Raw genomic sequence first — 17,285 nt, 5'->3', positions numbered from 1 at the left:
CTGTCTCAGACTGAGTACAGAAGCGAAATGAAATTGAGCGGAAGTACGAAGTCTGACGTAGTCAGGCTAGAAAAATCCGTCAGTGATGAAAGAAACAATAATTGGCAGGCCAACTGTATTACCATCACAATCACATAGGGGTCGCCCTCCTGATTCATTTAACTTAGAAGCCTATTATAATTTAGATTTATATCAGATTCAAGATTCAAACTTTCAAGATTCAGACAGCATGCCCCATTATTGGGAAATAAAATTGATATGTAGAAAAATACTTCACGGTATGTGCCTATATAGTAATTGACTGTAAAATATAAACCTACCATGATAAATATACCTTGGAGTAAAAAGTGTGACAATTAGCACTAGTCTATGCTGTAACAATGCACTTAGATAATAATCTTAACTGTTTTGTTAAAAACTAAATAGGTCCACATTTATGAAAGTTGTCAGTTTATTGAAAACAAAACGGTAACCATTGTGCACTGAAAGGAAAATGGGAACAAATACCTTTTTATAATGTCCCAGTGTACCTTTAAATAAGAGAAATGGCAAAATAAGCATTTAGGCTACATTCAGGTTATATCAATAAAAGACTTGCAGTACTATTTGCCCAAATGCTGCCAAAATACAATGACAAAAAGCCTGGCCACACATAAGATTAGTTACCGTTCAGATTGCACTAATGTTGTTGTTTATTAACCAGATCAGATGGAGAGAAATGATACGCAATTCAAACACAATTTAAAGGAATGAGGAACCGAGAGATGGTTCACATATATTCAACAAATATCTCAAGAAGCAAGAAGCAAAAATGTAATAGAAAATATTCTCTCTAAAATATACATGACACCAACAAACATTCACATATGAAGTATACAAATATGGCTACATGACTTTATTCTCAAAGTTCCCAGACAGGGTGTGAAACAGCAACTGCGTGATTTCATTTGTCCTGGGAAAGTTGGCTGTCACCGTCACAATCACATTTCAAGTGAAATCCTGTGTTTGTGACCTTGGGAGCACCGGTAGCCCTGGCCTATGTGTCCGGCATCTCCACATCAGAGTTAAGGTTCAGTTCAGCGATGTTGTTATAGAGGGCCGGGTCAGGGCTTAAACGCTCGGAGGGTTTGCAGTGGCTGCCTTGAGCCTGTCTGTCCCGTGACTGGACCATTGCTTGGCGTAGACAAGAAATCCATTGCTGCTTATTGAAGGAGTCATTAGCCTGCAGGCTGTGGGATTGAGACTTGGAGCGGCCTGTGGTGCTCACGCGGAAACAGTTCTTCACTGGGGATGGCAGAAGCAGAAAATGTGGAATTAGAACGAGATGAAAAAGCAATTAGAAAGTCTTTGATCTCAAATAAAAAGGATATATAAAAGAGACAAATAAACAATTCAAACTTTCGATCCATTGCATGCATTATAAAAGCAATGCTAAATCAAAAATATTTCATTTTATAACCCTCTGGTACTGTTCATTTGGGCCTTACACTTGTTGAGTTCGCGCTACCATGATTGCTCTAACTATATTTTTCTTCCAGAATATTTTTTATTTTGAGGGCATTTCATTGTAATAAACAATATATATCTCTATATTGAGACCCATTTATTCAATAAATAAATAAATAAATAATGTAGTTATTTCCATTATCATTTCTAGAAAAGAAAAACATTTTTAAGCATTAGTGCACTATTTAAGTTAAAAATAGAGCAAATACATTTAAAATCCAATGCATAGAGGGAGGTTAGTGCCCACTGGTGGGAACAATTATAAATACTACACATAAATATTTACACATAAATATATTATGTAATATCATGTTGTGACCACTAAATGCCTATATATAAATATGTCTAAAATGTTCTTGTAAGCAACTACACAGCCCTACTGTGTAGTTGCTTACAAGAACATTTTAGACATATTTACTTACTTTTATTAGGTTTTGTATTTGGATATATATGTAGATATTATCAAAGACATTGATCATTATCAAACTTTTTCAAAGTTTAGTGTATTTTTTATGTTGATTTAAAGTTTTTTTGCATTATGATTACAGTCAAACCTGAACATTGTGCATTCTGGATGTTACAATTTTGCATTTTGGATATTTTACAGTGTAACCCCTTCATTATTGTATATGTGTTCTGCATTTTGGATGAATTATTGATTTTATTTCACAAATTCTCCACATTTGCTTTGTTTACAGTCTCACCCATTCATTTCTGTGTGTAAACTGTATGTGTGTGTGTTGCGTGTCTATTTTACACTCTTAACTCCTTAATTTTCTGTGTGCTTTTTCCTGCATTATGACTGAATTATTGATATCTCACAATCTGTCATAGTCTACAGTGCAAAAAAAAAAAAACAGCAATGAAGGGTTAAACTCTAAAACATCAAGAGTGAAAAATTACACACCCATTCACACACCAGGTTTTTTTTTTTTTTTTTTTTCACTGTGGCAAATTTAAAGATTGTGACAACAAGAAAATGCTCTGTTTTCATATTTTTCATATTTCCCATTCCTTTCCTATAGCGGTCACTTTTGACAGAGAACAGAAGCTATTTTTTAAGATCATTTAGCTTTTTTGAATCATGTCCCCAATGTTTTGTTTATATAGCAAGTGGGACAAAGGTCACCAAGTTTCCTATCATTCTGATGGAGTAAAAAAAAAAAAAAAAAAAAAAATTTTTTTTTTTTTTAAAGTTTAATTTTAAAAATAAAAAACAATAAGATGTGTAAGATGCAATGCCTTTACCTTTATCATTGCCTGTAAAGGCCCCACGAAAGGATCCAGAACTGCTGGGCTCTCCATCGGGAAGGTCCTCCAGATGGAGGTGAGCAGCTGGGAGGGGCTGACGATACACCTGGAACATGAGCGGTCCTTCCCTGTCCTGTGCCACTGCTCGAGTCAAAACCAAAACCAGCTCAAAGAGGAACACGTGCAGCTTCTACAGAGGAGAAAGGAGGATTAGCATATAAGTGTGGGTTGTGTTTAGTTATTAGACCTGCTTTGTTAATTCAAAAGTTCTTTTGTAAACAGATTACAATGTATGAGGTACCTGTCCTTTAGTACTCTTCAGTTCACCGTGACAGTACAAAAAACGAGAGGCCTGTATTTCTGGAACCCTCTGGCTGTCCTCTGGGTAGCTCAGACCCCGTCTGTAAAACTGACACTCAGCCTCCCCAGTTTTAAGATTGACTTCTGTTATAATCCTTTGGATAAGTTCCATCTGAGGTAACAAGAGATCAAAGAATGCATTAATAATTAGATCATTTCATTTATAAATTGCATTATACAACAGCTAGTTCTAGTCTTTGAATTTGATTGGCATTCCAAGAGTACTACTATACAGTCCAACAACTCTGTGGACCTTTTCACGGTTTGCATCACTCCGCTTGTCCCTGAAAGACTGACAGTAAGTGCATTAATGGTTATATTTTTCAGTGACTCTTTCAGCTGGTTGCATTGTTACGCCAGTAGCTGGTGAAAAAAAACAACTATTTATGAAACGCTCAACCGATTCATTTAACACCGTTGAAAATTTAAATGACCTAAACAAACAATTTTGTGAATATTTGTCTGTTCTCTCTCTCTTTCTTAGCGTTATTCCCGCTCATTTGCAGGGTCTGCTTCACACACACATGATTTGGCACAATGGTGCCAATTTGGTGTGTTGGTGTGTTTGTACATAGTCCTGGCTGTGTAAATAGAACAAAAAACTAAGTGGATCATCTACGGAGCACAAAAGCACTCTTGAAGATTTAGCGCAATAGAGTAGAGCAATAGAGCAATGTAGAATCAGCAATAGAGGGCCTAAACACAGCATGAGGGAGAAGAGAGAGTAAGTCTTTCTTTTGTAGAAAGACTGTAGAAAGAGAGATGCCTGAAATTTTACTAGTGCTGTAGCGACGCGTCGACGTCAAAATTACGTCGACGTCATATTTTTTGCGTCGACGCTTCTTTATTTTTAGTACCATTCCCGGAGGTACAGCTCGCCACACACACACCGCCCGCCGTGTTATTCTGTCATGTTTTCTCCCTTTCTTTCCAAACCGCGACAAACGCCAGTCTCCTTTCTCTGCAGAATGTGATAAATCCGCTCAACCAATCACAGCGCACCATTCCACGCATTGTAAACAGTAACGGTGGCGCTTTGAATACACCCGGCATCCTAGTTCCCTATCAAGGCTACGGAACTCGACATTACGGATGTCGTATATGGGAAATCCTCTCATCCTTCACTTCCGCTGAAATCTTATAGGCTAACGCCAGCAGAGCTGGCCAATTGACGCAAAATATGCAAATACTGAAACACCGTTGCAGTTATAATGCAAGTGCAGCGTCAATTCCATCAGAATCTCTCTCTTCACGCTCAAATCGTGTGCTAGAAAGCTGATACTACAATACTGGAAATTATTTCGCCGTCGTTGAAGTTGCGTCGGAGATACTCTCACTGTCTCCTGCATCCGATGGCAGCTACCTGTAACCTGTGCTCGGCCCCCATCGCCCCCACCGACACGCACCTGTTCTGCATCGCGTGCCTGGGGCTGGTCCACGCCGAGTCAGCCCTCGGGGACGGAGGGTCCTGCGACCTCTGCTTGGAAATGCCCCTTCGAGCCCTCAGAGCCAGGAGGGAGGAAGCTCGCGCAGCAGCGGGGATTGGGCCTACCGCCGCCTCCGAGCCGCTGGTAGCCCCCCCCAACCGCAGAGTCAAGGTCCGCTCCCCCGTGAGCTTCCCCGACCCCTCCTTTCAACCCCCGCGCGACGTCGCTGACTTCGTTTCCTTCGGGGCGAGTGAGGAGGACGACTCCATGTCGCTGTCGGCCTCCGGGATCGACTGGGGTGCGGAGCAGGCCGCACCGCTGGCGGCCGCGGGGCAGGACACCCCGGCGGACCTACAGGACGAGCTCTTTCGTGTCCTCTCTAAGGCCGTCGAGGAGCTGGAGCTCGAGTGGAAAGCTCCCGACGAACCTTCAAAGAGCAAGTTGGATTCGTGGTTCCTTCAATCGAGCCGCCGCCAGGCCGCTTCGAAGAGAGGAACACCGTTTTTCCCCGACGTGCATGAGCACGTGGTGAAGTCGTGGGTGGCCCCGCAATCGGCGCGCACCCTCACTTCCACCCAGGCCATGTTTGCCCCCGTGGACGATGCGGGGGGCCACGGTTACCTCAGCATCCCCCCCGTCGAGGAGACCGTCGCCGCTCACCTCTGCCCGTCGGCTCCCGCCATGGGCGCGGAACGCAGCCTGCCGTCCCGACCATGCAGATTTACGGCCCACCAGGCTAACAAGGCCTTCGGTGCCGCGGGGGAGGCGGTATCCGCGCTGCATGCCATGGCCCTTCTCCAAGTGCTGCAGGCAAAGCAGCTAAAGTCTCTGGATGGCGCCGCCTCTATTGACGCTGACGCCATCCGGGATCTCCGTTCGGCCACGGACCTCGCGCTCCTGGCCACGAAGCGTTCGGCCCAGGCGATCGGCCGTTCTATGGGCTTCCTCGTGGTCCTCCACAGGCATCTGTGGCTTACATTATCGGACGTACAGGAAGCCGACAGGAAGACGCTCCTGAACGCGCCCATTTCCCCTGCAGGCCTGTTTGGTGACGCGATGGAGAAGGTCACCGAGCGTTACTCGGAGACGCAAAAGAAGGCCAAGGCTATGAGCCACGTTATTCCCCGGAGGGCGCCGCCGCCGCCACCGCCACAGCCGCGCTCCCGTTCATCCTCAGCCTCAGGCCGCCAACCCCAGGCTGCGGCCAGGAGACAAGCAGCGCCCCGCTCGGGACAGGACGCCCGTAGAGGCCGCAGCGGTCAGTGGCAAGGGGCGGGTAACAGGAGGACGCAGAGGAGCCCGCGCAGGAAGCCCACCGCGTCGCCTGCGAGGCCCAAACAGTCTTCCTGACCGCTCGGGCAAGAGGAGGAGAAAGCGCCAGTTCGGCCCCGCGTCCAAGCGACGCGCTCTAATGCACTCGGTCCCTCGGAGTTCTACGAGCGACGCGTGCAGTTGTGTTGTGAATGTAAATGTAATCAATGTTGTTCCAATAAAACAAATCACTACTTCACAAACAGAGCTTTTTTCTCCTCTTGCACCACACACTGTGTTACCCGCCCTGCCTTCGAGCAGCGCAGAGTCACGGTCAATAACTACCCCCAGCACTCACACTGCGGCCATGACCGCAGCGGCGATGACCGCAGGTTTAGATCAGCCCACGCTCAGTCGTTTTCAGGCAGCGTGGGAAGCTATTCCGGGCATTTCACCGTGGGTGTTGAATATAATTCGGCGCGGGTACACGCTTCAGTTCAAACGCAGACCACCCCGCTTCCGCGGCGTAGTTCAGTCATTAACTTTGCCCCAAAACGCTCACGTGCTGAGGCAGGAAGTGTGCAGCTTGCTCGAAAAGAAGGCTATAGAACCAGTACCCCCGAGCGAGCGGGAGAGCGGGTTCTACAGCCGCTACTTCGTCGTGCCGAAGAAAGGAGGGGGTCTCCGTCCCATTCTGGATCTGAGACCTGTCAACAGAGCGCTTCACAAGCGCGCCTTCAGGATGACAACACTGAAACAAATCCTGGCGCAAATTCGCCCCGGGGATTGGTTCGCTTCAGTGGATTTAAAGGACGCTTATTTTCATATTCAGATAGTGGAGCGTCACAGACGATTCCTGAGGTTTGCGTTCGAGGATTCGGCGTACCAATATACGGTGCTTCCGTTTGGTCTGGCCCTAGCCCCCCGAACGTTTTCGAAATGTGTAGACGCGGCACTTTCACCCCTCAGATCGAGCGGAATGCGCGTCTTGAACTATCTGGACGACTGGCTAGTTCTCGCTCAGTCGAGAGAAACGCTGATCAGCCATGTGAATGCCCTCCTTCGACACTTAGAGATGCTGGGTTTGAGGGTGAACGTCCAAAAAAGTGTGCTCACACCGAGCCAGACAACAACATTCCTGGGAGTGTGCTTGGATTCGGTGAGAATGAGAGCGCGCCTCTCCCCCGAGCGAGCGGAGGCTCTGAGTTCTTCTCTCGGTCTCTTCAGACCGGGCAGGCTCGTCCCACTGAAAGAGTTTCAGAGGCTACTGGGACGGATGGCAGCGGCCTCTTCGGTGTGTCATCTGGGGCTGCTGCATATGAGACCGCTTCAACTCTGGCTGAAAGCGCGCGTTCCCCCGAGTGCGTGGTATTCTGGCCACAAGCGCGTCATGGTCACCAGCGGATGCGCCCGCGCCCTGGTCCCGTGGAGGAACCCAGATCTCTTCAGCTCAGGCGTCCCTATGGGCTTAGTGACGCGGCGAGTGGAGGTTCTGACGGATGCTTCATCCACCGGATGGGGAGCGGTCTGCTTAGGCAAGCCCGCCTCGGGTCGGTGGTCAGAGAAGCAGATGGAGTGGCACATAAATCGCTTGGAACTAGAAGCGGTCGCTCTAGCTCTAAAAGCTTTCCGGTCTCAGCTGGAGCAGCAGCATGTGTTGATTCGGACCGACAACACTTCTGTGGTCTCGTACATAAATCGCCAGGGCGGTGTACATTCCAAAGCCCTATTCAGGCAGGCGGAATCCCTTCTGCTATGGGCGGACCGGTTTTTCCTCTCGGTGAGAGCGGCGCACATCCCCGGTGTTCTAAATCGCGGGGCGGATATGCTCTCGAGAAAGGGGATTCCCCAGGGGGAATGGAGGCTTCACCCCGGGACGGTTCAGCTGATATGGAATCGTTTTGGCAGGGCGGAGGTCGACCTCTTTGCGACGAGCGAGAACACGCACTGCCAGATGTTCTTCTCGCTGTCCCGTTCCCCCCGGGAGGTGGACGCGCTGACTGCACGATGGCCGAGAGTCTGTCTCTATGCTTTTCCTCCGGTGAAAGTTTTGCCCATGGTGTTGTGCAAAATCAGGGAGGAGAAGGCGGCGGTGACTCTGGTAGCCCCGAACTGGCCGAATCAGCCCTGGTTCGCGGATTTGGTAGAGTTACTAGCAGGGCAGCCATGGGAGATTCCGCTCAGGAAGGACCTTCTGTCTCAGGCGGGCGGAACGATTTGGCATCCCAGCCCCGGGCTGTGGAGCCTCCATGTGTGGCCGCTGCAGGGTCGCTGAGCGAGCGGGACGCGCTGCATTCGCGAGTTTTGAAGACTATCGCGGAGGCGCGAGCTCCGTCCACCAGGCGTTTGTATGCTTTGAAGTGGGGTGTATTCTCTAAATGGTGTCAGGATGTCGGTATAGACCCAGCGGACTGTTCTGTGTCGGATATTCTACGCTTCCTTCAGTATAGGATGGATGGAGGGAGCCTACCATCCACTCTGAAGGTATACGTGGCCGCTATTGCCGCGTTTCACCCCCCTGTTGACGGACAGTCTATCGGTAGACATGCGTCGGTGACACGGTTCCTCAAGGGAGCTAGGAGATTGTGCCCTGCACGGCCGCCTTCGGTGCCGCCGTGGGTCTTGGCGTTGGTCTTGGAAGCTTTATCACGACCGCCTTTCGAGCCCCTTGCCTCGATTGCCATTAAGGAGCTGTCGGTTAAAACGGCTCTGCTTCTCGCTCTCGCCTCGGCGAAGCGGGTCGGGGATTTACAGGCTTTCTCTGTAAGTGAAGATTGTATTCGCTTTGGACCGGGAAACTGTAATGTTATTCTCAGACCGAGGCCGGGTTACATTCCTAAGTCGCTCAATACCCCGTTCAGAGCGCAGATCGTTTCTCTGCCTGCCCTGTCCGCTGAGCCATCAACCTCTCAGGGTTCGGATGCTCAGAGTGCTATTTGCCCAGTCAGAGCGCTCCGAGAATACATTTCTCGCTCGGCTGCGTTTCGACAATCGGACCAGCTGTTTGTGTGCTTTGGTGGATGCAACAAGGGACGGGGGGTCTCAAAGCAAAGGCTTGCTCACTGGATCGTGGACGCTATTGTTATGGCTTATGATTGTATGGGGCAGGAATGTCCCCTAAACATCAAGGCTCATTCGACTAGGGCGATTGCCTCCTCGTGGGCTTGGACTAAGGGTATGTCTATTCAGGATTTATGTCTTGCAGCTGGCTGGTCTTCTCAGAACACGTTTGCCAGATTTTACAAGTTGGATTTGCCCTCTGTAGCGTCTCGAGTGCTTTCGGTGAGTTGATCGCTTACACAGTGTAAAGAGCTGCTCTGCGCTTTGCTCATGAGTTGTTCTGTGTGCTATTGTGTGTTATACTATTGTCACCGCTATGCGTTGGCTTTCTCTGTTGTTGTTGCCCTGTTGGTCTTCAGTGCAACCTTCCCCCATTTATACTGCTCGGGATATGCAAATTCCGATAGTGTTTTGTGAGCTTGTGATTGGTCCCTTTGGACCTATCGGAGGTTAGAGGTTCACTATTGGTCAATCTCGGCCTATCAGGCGCTTACATTCTGGGGGCGAGGTTTGTTTGGGTCTGTTCAGTGGTTGCGAGCCACGGCGGGATTTTATACAGTTCCCATATACGACATCCGTAATGTCGAGTTCCGTAGCCTTGATAGGGAACGTCTCCGGTTACTTTCGTAACCTCGGTTCCCTGAAAGGCAAGGAACGAGACATTACGCTCGCCGCCGTGTTCGCTATTGATTATAGCGTGTGTTCGATTCTGATGGAATTGACGCTGCACTTGCATTATAACTGCAACGGTGTTTCAGTATTTGCATATTTTGCGTCAATTGGCCAGCTCTGCTGGCGTTAGCCTATAAGATTTCAGCGGAAGTGAAGGATGAGAGGATTTCCCATATACGACATCCGTAATGTCTCGTTCCTTGCCTTTCAGGGAACCGAGGTTACGAAAGTAACCGGAGACGTTTTCCTTATCTACTTTGCACTTTTTGATCAACAAACAAACAAAAAAATGAATACATTTGACGGCATTGATGAACCTGTGGTGGATTCTGCCGTAGGGAAGAAACGTAAGCCATCGAAATCTCATCATTTACGTGAGGAGATTAAGAAGATGAGGCACGCGGGAGGAAGAGAAATGCCGACTGTTGCTTGTTCTCACACGACAGCGTCAAACTTCTGTCGAATGCTGACCATAGAGGATGCTAACACGTTAACCCCAGGGGATCTTTTAAAAAACTTTCAATTCTTGTACTCAGTCAACGAAAACCGAGCAGGACCATGCCATTTTACAGCTGATCGCCGTCAAAAAATTTCAGAAGGTATTTCTTAGCGATGGCTGATTGAATGTAACGTTAGCCTATGTTTAGTCCAGTACGTGCTAAATATAAGATTAGTATTGACCGAGTTCAGAGGCTGTCATGTGGATCAACTTACTTTGTTGTGTATTTTCAACAGTTTCAATATGAAAAATAACTTTTATATTGATTCAATGGATTAATTGCATTTAAAAAAAAAAAACGTGTCATGAATTTATTGCATTTTTGGGGAAAAATAATCTGTTTTTATAATAAATCTTTGAAAATCAAAATCTGAATTTGAATTATTTATGTTATTATAACCTAAAGATGCTATGTGAAAGTTTGAAACAGAAAATAGTGGTTTTCATCTGGCCACTTTCTTGGTAAAGAAAATAATTTTTTTACTCAAATTAATCAAAATGGATTTATCACGTTTATACTATATTATTCAGAAGTAAACATTATAGCTGACAGTGTGTTTATGTCAGAATGTTTATTTTTTAAACCACAACCTTCTAAGTGCTTCTTTTACTGATATATTTAACAATATCTTTTGCATTTCTCATCCAAACAACGTCAAACTTGGCACTGCACTTACTCGTGCCCAGACAGCTGTCGAGTTTGAAATCCATCGGAGTAACGGTTCGAGAGATATGCGAATAACAGACAGGATAATTAATTCAAATTAGTCGTTAGATTAGTCGACTAATCGTTTAATAAATAATCGTTTACCCCAGCCCTAAATTTTACCAAAGCGGAAAAGGTCTGAGGAATAGAATTGGAAGAAGAATTAGGCAAGAGCCAGGATCTGCATTAATATTGGAAAAGCTTTCCAGCACTGGAGAGAGAGACATTAGACTGCGGGAAGTTCTGAAAATGGACACGATGTTGCTTTGTTTCTAATCAATACGTGAGAAAGTTTGTTTTTTGCAGTTTCACAGAATAAAGATACGCTGCTGAATGCGTCTGTTGTTGTTGTTGAATCACATCTGATTCATCCATAATCGCTGGAGCTGTGTGATGCGCCAGCTGTCATTGCCTGCCTGTAATTTTGGGGGCAGAGCAATGCAGGGAGGGGGTGTGTTTGTTTGGGTGTCGATTTCAAATATCAGTTGTGTTTCTCAGAAACTGCCCCGCTAAAAACACTAATTAATTTAGAAACTAAACTAGTGTTATTTTACTATTTATATACTATTATAGTATTTATTAAAATTGTGAATTAGCCTTTATTTTTATATTTTTCAGTTTTCTTTTTAATTTTAGTAATTTTGTAATGTGCTTGTCATTTTTATGTCATTTTAGCTTAAATTTATTTTTATTCCAATTTTCCCCCCATTTTATTCCCTAACATAGTTTCAGTTTTAGTGTACAATAACACATCGATGAACCAAACGAGCGACCGGCTGAATTCAAGTAGCATACTAGCATTTCTTTTCTCCCATATATTTAGATGGTGCATTTAGAAAGAATATGCTTGTATGCTATTCAGAACCAAGCCACTGGCTTTAAGTGTGAATCATTTAATCAATCACTCAACCGATTTGTTCAAAACACTGATTCATTCAGGAACAGAACAAGTGACTTGTATGCATATTCAATGCTAGTTTGTATGTGAAAGCATCTAAACTCACAGCCTGTGGCAACGCTTCCTCGTCCGGATGTTCAGGTGGGGTGGTCTTCTGGATCTCCTTTAACAGCAGAGGATATTTCACCAGTCTGCTGCGGGGCAAGTCCAGAAAGTTCCACAGGTCCAGCTTTCTGCTGAAGGATGACTCCTGACACAGCCGCAAGAAATGCTCGACCCGCCGGTCTTGCTTCTTTTGATCGAGCAGAGCTTTTGCCCCAACCTGGTTGCAGCAGTATGTGATGTACGCCTCCAGACAGGGAAACTATGAAATGAGAGCAAAGAGCATACGTGTTTTTTGAATTATGTAGGTGAACTTGAAGCTGCGTCAATAATGATTTAAGAATGAAATATGGACTATAAAAAATGGTTTGTTATTATCTAGGCTATCTAATGTAAGACTGACCCAATCCAACATGGTTGGGCCGACCTCTTGCACAGTCTTCTCTGCTCCACGAAGACCTTCAAGACGAGCTAAAAGATCTGATCGCACAGGCAAATAGCAGTGAATACATCATTACACTTCAAAGAAACGCCTACAAAGAGTTCACTGACATTTACCTTCATGAAGGGGTATTAAAGAATCAAGGGTTCCAAATATCTGTCCCAGCTCACTTTCTGTCAAGATGTCTAATTTCAGCATTGGTTCATAGTACACCTGCGAGGACAGCTGGAATTAAAATCTATCCAATAAAGACAGAAGAAATAAACCTGTTGAATTATGGACAAACCTTTTTCACTAGACTTAGATCCTCAATGAGCTGTTTCTCTCCCTGGGTTAACTCATAGATTACCTGCAGGTGAAGAAAATAAAAAGGTAAATCATACATAAATGAAGGCTATAAAGTGTACAGGTAGTTTTCATGAGGCCTTGTAGAAGATACCGCAAACGCACACACATTTATAACTGTGCTGCTGTCACAAGTTACCAGTCAGTTTTGGCTGTGCTAACTGCTACTGTGTGGTAGAGCTAGTGTCTTTCAGAGGAAATTCTGACACTGAAATAGAGAACATGGCCTCATATACCAACTCACTTCCTGTTTCACAACTAAAGTAGTGCGGTAGTTGGGCAGCTGAAAGCTCTTTAAAAAGGTATTAAGGTACATGACTACCAGTTTGAATCTTGTAATTAAAGCCCAATCATGAGAATGTAACTTTAAGTAGAAGTTGAATGAATTAAGACTTGAATTACATCATGCAAAACCGCATTTCGTTGTGGCATTAATTAAAGCTGTTTTATCACACCTCTTGTCGTTTGATCTCTTTGGTACTGAGCTCGTGGCTCGTAGTGTCCACTGTATCACTCCACAGCTGGCTGCTCCGCCGGCGCGGAAACGAAGAGGCCTTCTGACGTGTTCTTATTGGCATTGGGGGCAACGGCCGGGCCTCTGTCCGGAAACTGATTGAACGCTGAGCAAAAAACCCCACAAATATTTATATATTTACACACATGTGAGAGAGAGAGCGTGAGTAAAACTGATATATTTATGTAGGCTGCATGAGGCTATATATATATACACAGTACTGTGCAAAAGTCTTAGGCACGCTAGTATTTTCACCCAAAAAAATGGTTTTAAGACAGTTATTTATATATTTTGCTGTTGTATATATAAGTTTACATTTCCAAACATTCATTTTGCCATTAATTGTAATAATGCAGTGAGATTTTTGTATGCACAAGGCGTCTGACAACAGCCGGTATGATCCACACAGAGATCTGATCTCACCATCATCGAGTCTATCTGGGATTACAAGAAGAAACAGAAAAAACTTAAACAAGAACTGTGGTAACGTCTCCGAGACGCTTGAATAAACCTTCCTGGAAAGCTATGGTACTGTGAAAAGGTTTAGACACTTGTGTAAAAATGCTGTAAAGTCAGGATGCTTTCAAAAAATAATGTAATAAATAGATTTTATTGATCAATTAACTTCTATTAACTAAATCAAATCAATATTTGATGTGACCATCCTTTGCGTTTAAAACTTTTGTTGCTCATAGTTTTTCAGGTAGCTTTGCAAGAAGGTTTCTTCAAGCATCTTGGAGACGTTGCGGCAGATCTTCTGGATTTAGTCTGTCTCCGTTTTTTCTGTTTCTTCATGTAATCGCGAAGCTCGATGATGGTGAGATCAGATCATACCGCTGTTGTCAATGTCACCAGATTATTACAATTATCACAATTACAAAAAATGAATGTTTAGATATATAAACTTATATTTCCTACTGACACACTACAGCAAAAGATATAACTGGCTTAAAACCATTTTTTTGGGGTCAAAATAATGTGCATAAGACTTTTGCACAGTATATATATATATATATATATATATATATATACATACACACAATTTAAATATATATGTATGCAAACACCTAGCAAGGCCCTGAAGAAAAACTAGCAAAACCCACAAAAATGTAGTTCTCACTGTTATTGTTGATGTTAGTTAAACTAAGAAAGGTTTAAAGATTTTGGCTAAATAAGATGAATGAGAAAAAGCTGACTGGTTTTGGTATGTGTGCATAACCCACCTGTATGGACTGGCCCAAGCGTTTCAGTGCAGGGGTCTTCACCGGTGTTATGATACCAGTAACTGAAGCACTTTTGTCTACTGGTTTGACTCTTTTGTTACATGGACCCTAATATGAGGCCAGCAGAAGAGAATGAGGGTCAAGGTTAAAATGTACATGTTTACGTGGACCATGAAATGCCTAGAATGCATCACCAAGATATTCACTGAAACTGAGGAATTTAACCAGCACAGATCAACTATGAAATTTCTCAGACTTTGATCGTGATGTTTTTACTGCTATAAAGGTTGATGGATCATTACTGTATTCAGCAGAATGGTACTTAGGAACAAAGATGCATATTAATATCTGTACCTCAGAATCTTGCATGTGGTCACTGATGGGAAAGTCATCGTCTTCCTGAAAGAGACGTGAAGCATTGCACAAATGTCAGCACGAGCATATAACCACAACCAACCAGATGAAAGCAGTAAACGTATACGGTATATATAAATTTATTCAGAATATCAGTAAATACATCAGTATCAGTAAGAGAACAATGAGACAGACATTTGCATTCACACAGAGTGGGTGTTTCTTCAGCTACGGGCATTATTTTATCTTTTTTTTTTTCTTCGTGATTTTATAATGGTTTTGGAAACTTTTTTAACAGCCTTTATAATTAGCCCTTTGCCTTTGTTTAACCCTTGCCTCATACCCAGACTTTAGTTGTAAAGTAAAACATAAATCGTAAAATGCATTTTTAAAAGTATAATAACCTAAAAGAAAAATCATATTTATTTTCTTTATATCAATATCTTAATACTTTTAGACAAATTATGTAATTTCCAAAGCAACATTTAATTGTTTATCAAAGAACATAAAGCTTTATCAAAAAAGTGTTTATTTTTTTACCAAGGAGATGACAAGGTTAGTGAAGAGCTTGATATGAAACATGAACTCATGTGGGAAGATAAGAAATATTTTTATTGTGCGTCATTTCCAGTAAAGCTGTAATTTTGCCAAATTATTCCTAACGTGTAAAATATTGAGTGCATTTAGCATGTATTAAATTCTAACTATACAAGTAGCCTCAGCCAGACAAAAACTGGGCCTTTTCCACCATGTCATTTCCACCACAGAATATGATCAGACCCAGTTTAGAAAACACATAGTTCAGGTCCTTGGTTTAATTGGTTAAAACAGAAATGTTATATTCCACCTGCGCAGCTCCCACAGCCGATCATTATTTTTTTTAATCGATCATTAAGTGTGTTTTAGGAGAGTTGATTTTTTTTAAAGTGCCGGTAGTTGAAGAAATGCAAATGCAACATCAAGTGAGACTGAACCACTTTCACTCAGAGTGTGTGCATGTAGCGGATTGAGACAGGAAACTGAGTTGTAAAGCTATTTTTTCCTGTCAGCTTTTACACGAAGCTGAGAACAAGTTGCTTCATTCTTTTACTGTAACCTTCCTTCAATTCTACAAAAAAATGGCTATGAATAATGGGTGCTATCTTCTCTAGATGTCTTGTGTAATAGACCAGTAAAAAGTGGATTGTTATAGAGTCACCTGGTCGGTCTTAACAAGTTTCCGTTGTAGAGCACAAACAGGCAGACCACTTTCAACCACATTAGATCCTCGTAAATAATCAATGATTAAGTTTAAGATAATGAGGAGGAGCTTTAACCTTTGAGTAGATCATCTTTAGATCACCTCAAGACAGACTAACAGGAAATATCATGGCTGTTTTGTAACAGATGCTCAAATGGTCACATTCAAACATCAAGTATTCCACAAGACAATTTCGAAACGTTTTACAACAGACATGTTGTTTCATATATCATAGACGACAACTTACACAGTCCTCCAAGATTCGGGCTGAATTGTCAGCATCACTACTTGGGTCTTGTTTTCTTTTCTTCTGCTCAGAAAACCAACAGATAACACATTGGTCTCCCTCAAAGGAGCAAGACCTACAGTACAAGGTCTGTCCATCAAAATTTGTTGTATAAGATTTATGACGGAAACAAATCTTACCCCTGCAAAATCTGACAAGTTGGCACATGTGAGGAGTCTCTCTCTAGATACAGGAGACCTGAAAAATGACCAAATAAGTGGTATAATGACACTGAAAAGACATGAATATATTATCGGTTAAGTCATTAGTAATCGGATATTAGACTATAGTGAATGTATGGGGTACAACATCTGATCAGAGTGATATTTCGACACCAAAATGTCTTAAATGTTTAGTTTAAGCAACTATTGATGATATATGAAAAAAAGAAGTCGTACCAGGAAGGTGATGAATCAACCTCCGTCTCTTCAGGTTCCATCTTTTCCTCTCTCATAGCATCTTGTGCTTATAAATAGAAACGTCGGTGAATAAAGGAGTATTACATTAAAAATCAGACCATAAATCTTAGAAGCACCTGTTCCAACTTTTCAAAGAAAAGACAAAAAACTTAATGTGCACTCTTCTCCCAGCCCTCCCCTCTTCCTCTTACACTTGCATGTCTGAAACCACATCCTGTGTAAGAAAAAAAATTGTACTTCCTGTTGTCAGGCAGAACGAAGCCAAACCACCTCTCTTTAACGTCTCTGACAGATTCTCGAGTCTCTGTGCAGTTACACCAGCCATACTTAACTCCATCACTGAAAAGGACGGAAGTTAAACCAAATCTTCTGACCCATTTCTGAAAATTATACAGTGCTCGGTTGATTAGATCATGGCTAGCACAGTTCATGACAGAGAAATATGACAAAGATGCTCACGTGTCAAATTTGGCTTGCCGTGAAGCATGTCAGGAAGAAAGTGTTTTTCAAAAAAGAATCCACAGAAATGACGGCCTATTTTTTGTATACGAAAATAGGTTGTTTTAAAATGTTCTTTGAAAACTTTTAGAAATTATTTGATGGTCAAACTATTTACTATATGAGCAATTTCAATTCCTATTCATTTAAATCGGGTTTGAACATTTTTGCAGCCCTGTTACCAAAATTTAGGACATCTGAAAATGTAAAACCTTAATGAATTTAAATAAAT

General features: G+C 43.3%; 1 protein-coding gene across 1 annotated transcript; it reads right to left on the bottom strand.

The window, feature by feature from the left end:
* Window positions 1-433: 433 nt before the first annotated feature.
* arhgef3l (Rho guanine nucleotide exchange factor (GEF) 3, like) lies at window positions 434-16,775 on the bottom strand. Its single transcript, XM_084098556.1, has 13 exons — window positions 16,535-16,775; window positions 16,277-16,334; window positions 16,098-16,160; window positions 14,611-14,655; window positions 14,257-14,364; window positions 12,975-13,139; window positions 12,461-12,523; window positions 12,291-12,387; window positions 12,136-12,212; window positions 11,737-11,994; window positions 3,059-3,229; window positions 2,755-2,947; window positions 434-1,284 (listed from the first exon to the last, which is right to left on the bottom strand). The coding sequence occupies exons 1-13, from the start codon at window positions 16,588-16,590 to the stop codon at window positions 1,037-1,039; spliced, it is 1,602 nt and encodes a 533-aa protein (XP_083954682.1). The 5' UTR covers window positions 16,591-16,775; the 3' UTR covers window positions 434-1,036.
* Window positions 16,776-17,285: the final 510 nt, after the last annotated feature.

The sequence above is a fragment of the Abramis brama genome (genome assembly GCF_963993115.1).
Source record: "Abramis brama genome assembly, chromosome: 22".
NCBI classification, from domain to species: Eukaryota; Metazoa; Chordata; class Actinopteri; order Cypriniformes; family Leuciscidae; genus Abramis; species Abramis brama.
This window is presented reverse-complemented; position numbering and strand designations above follow the sequence as displayed.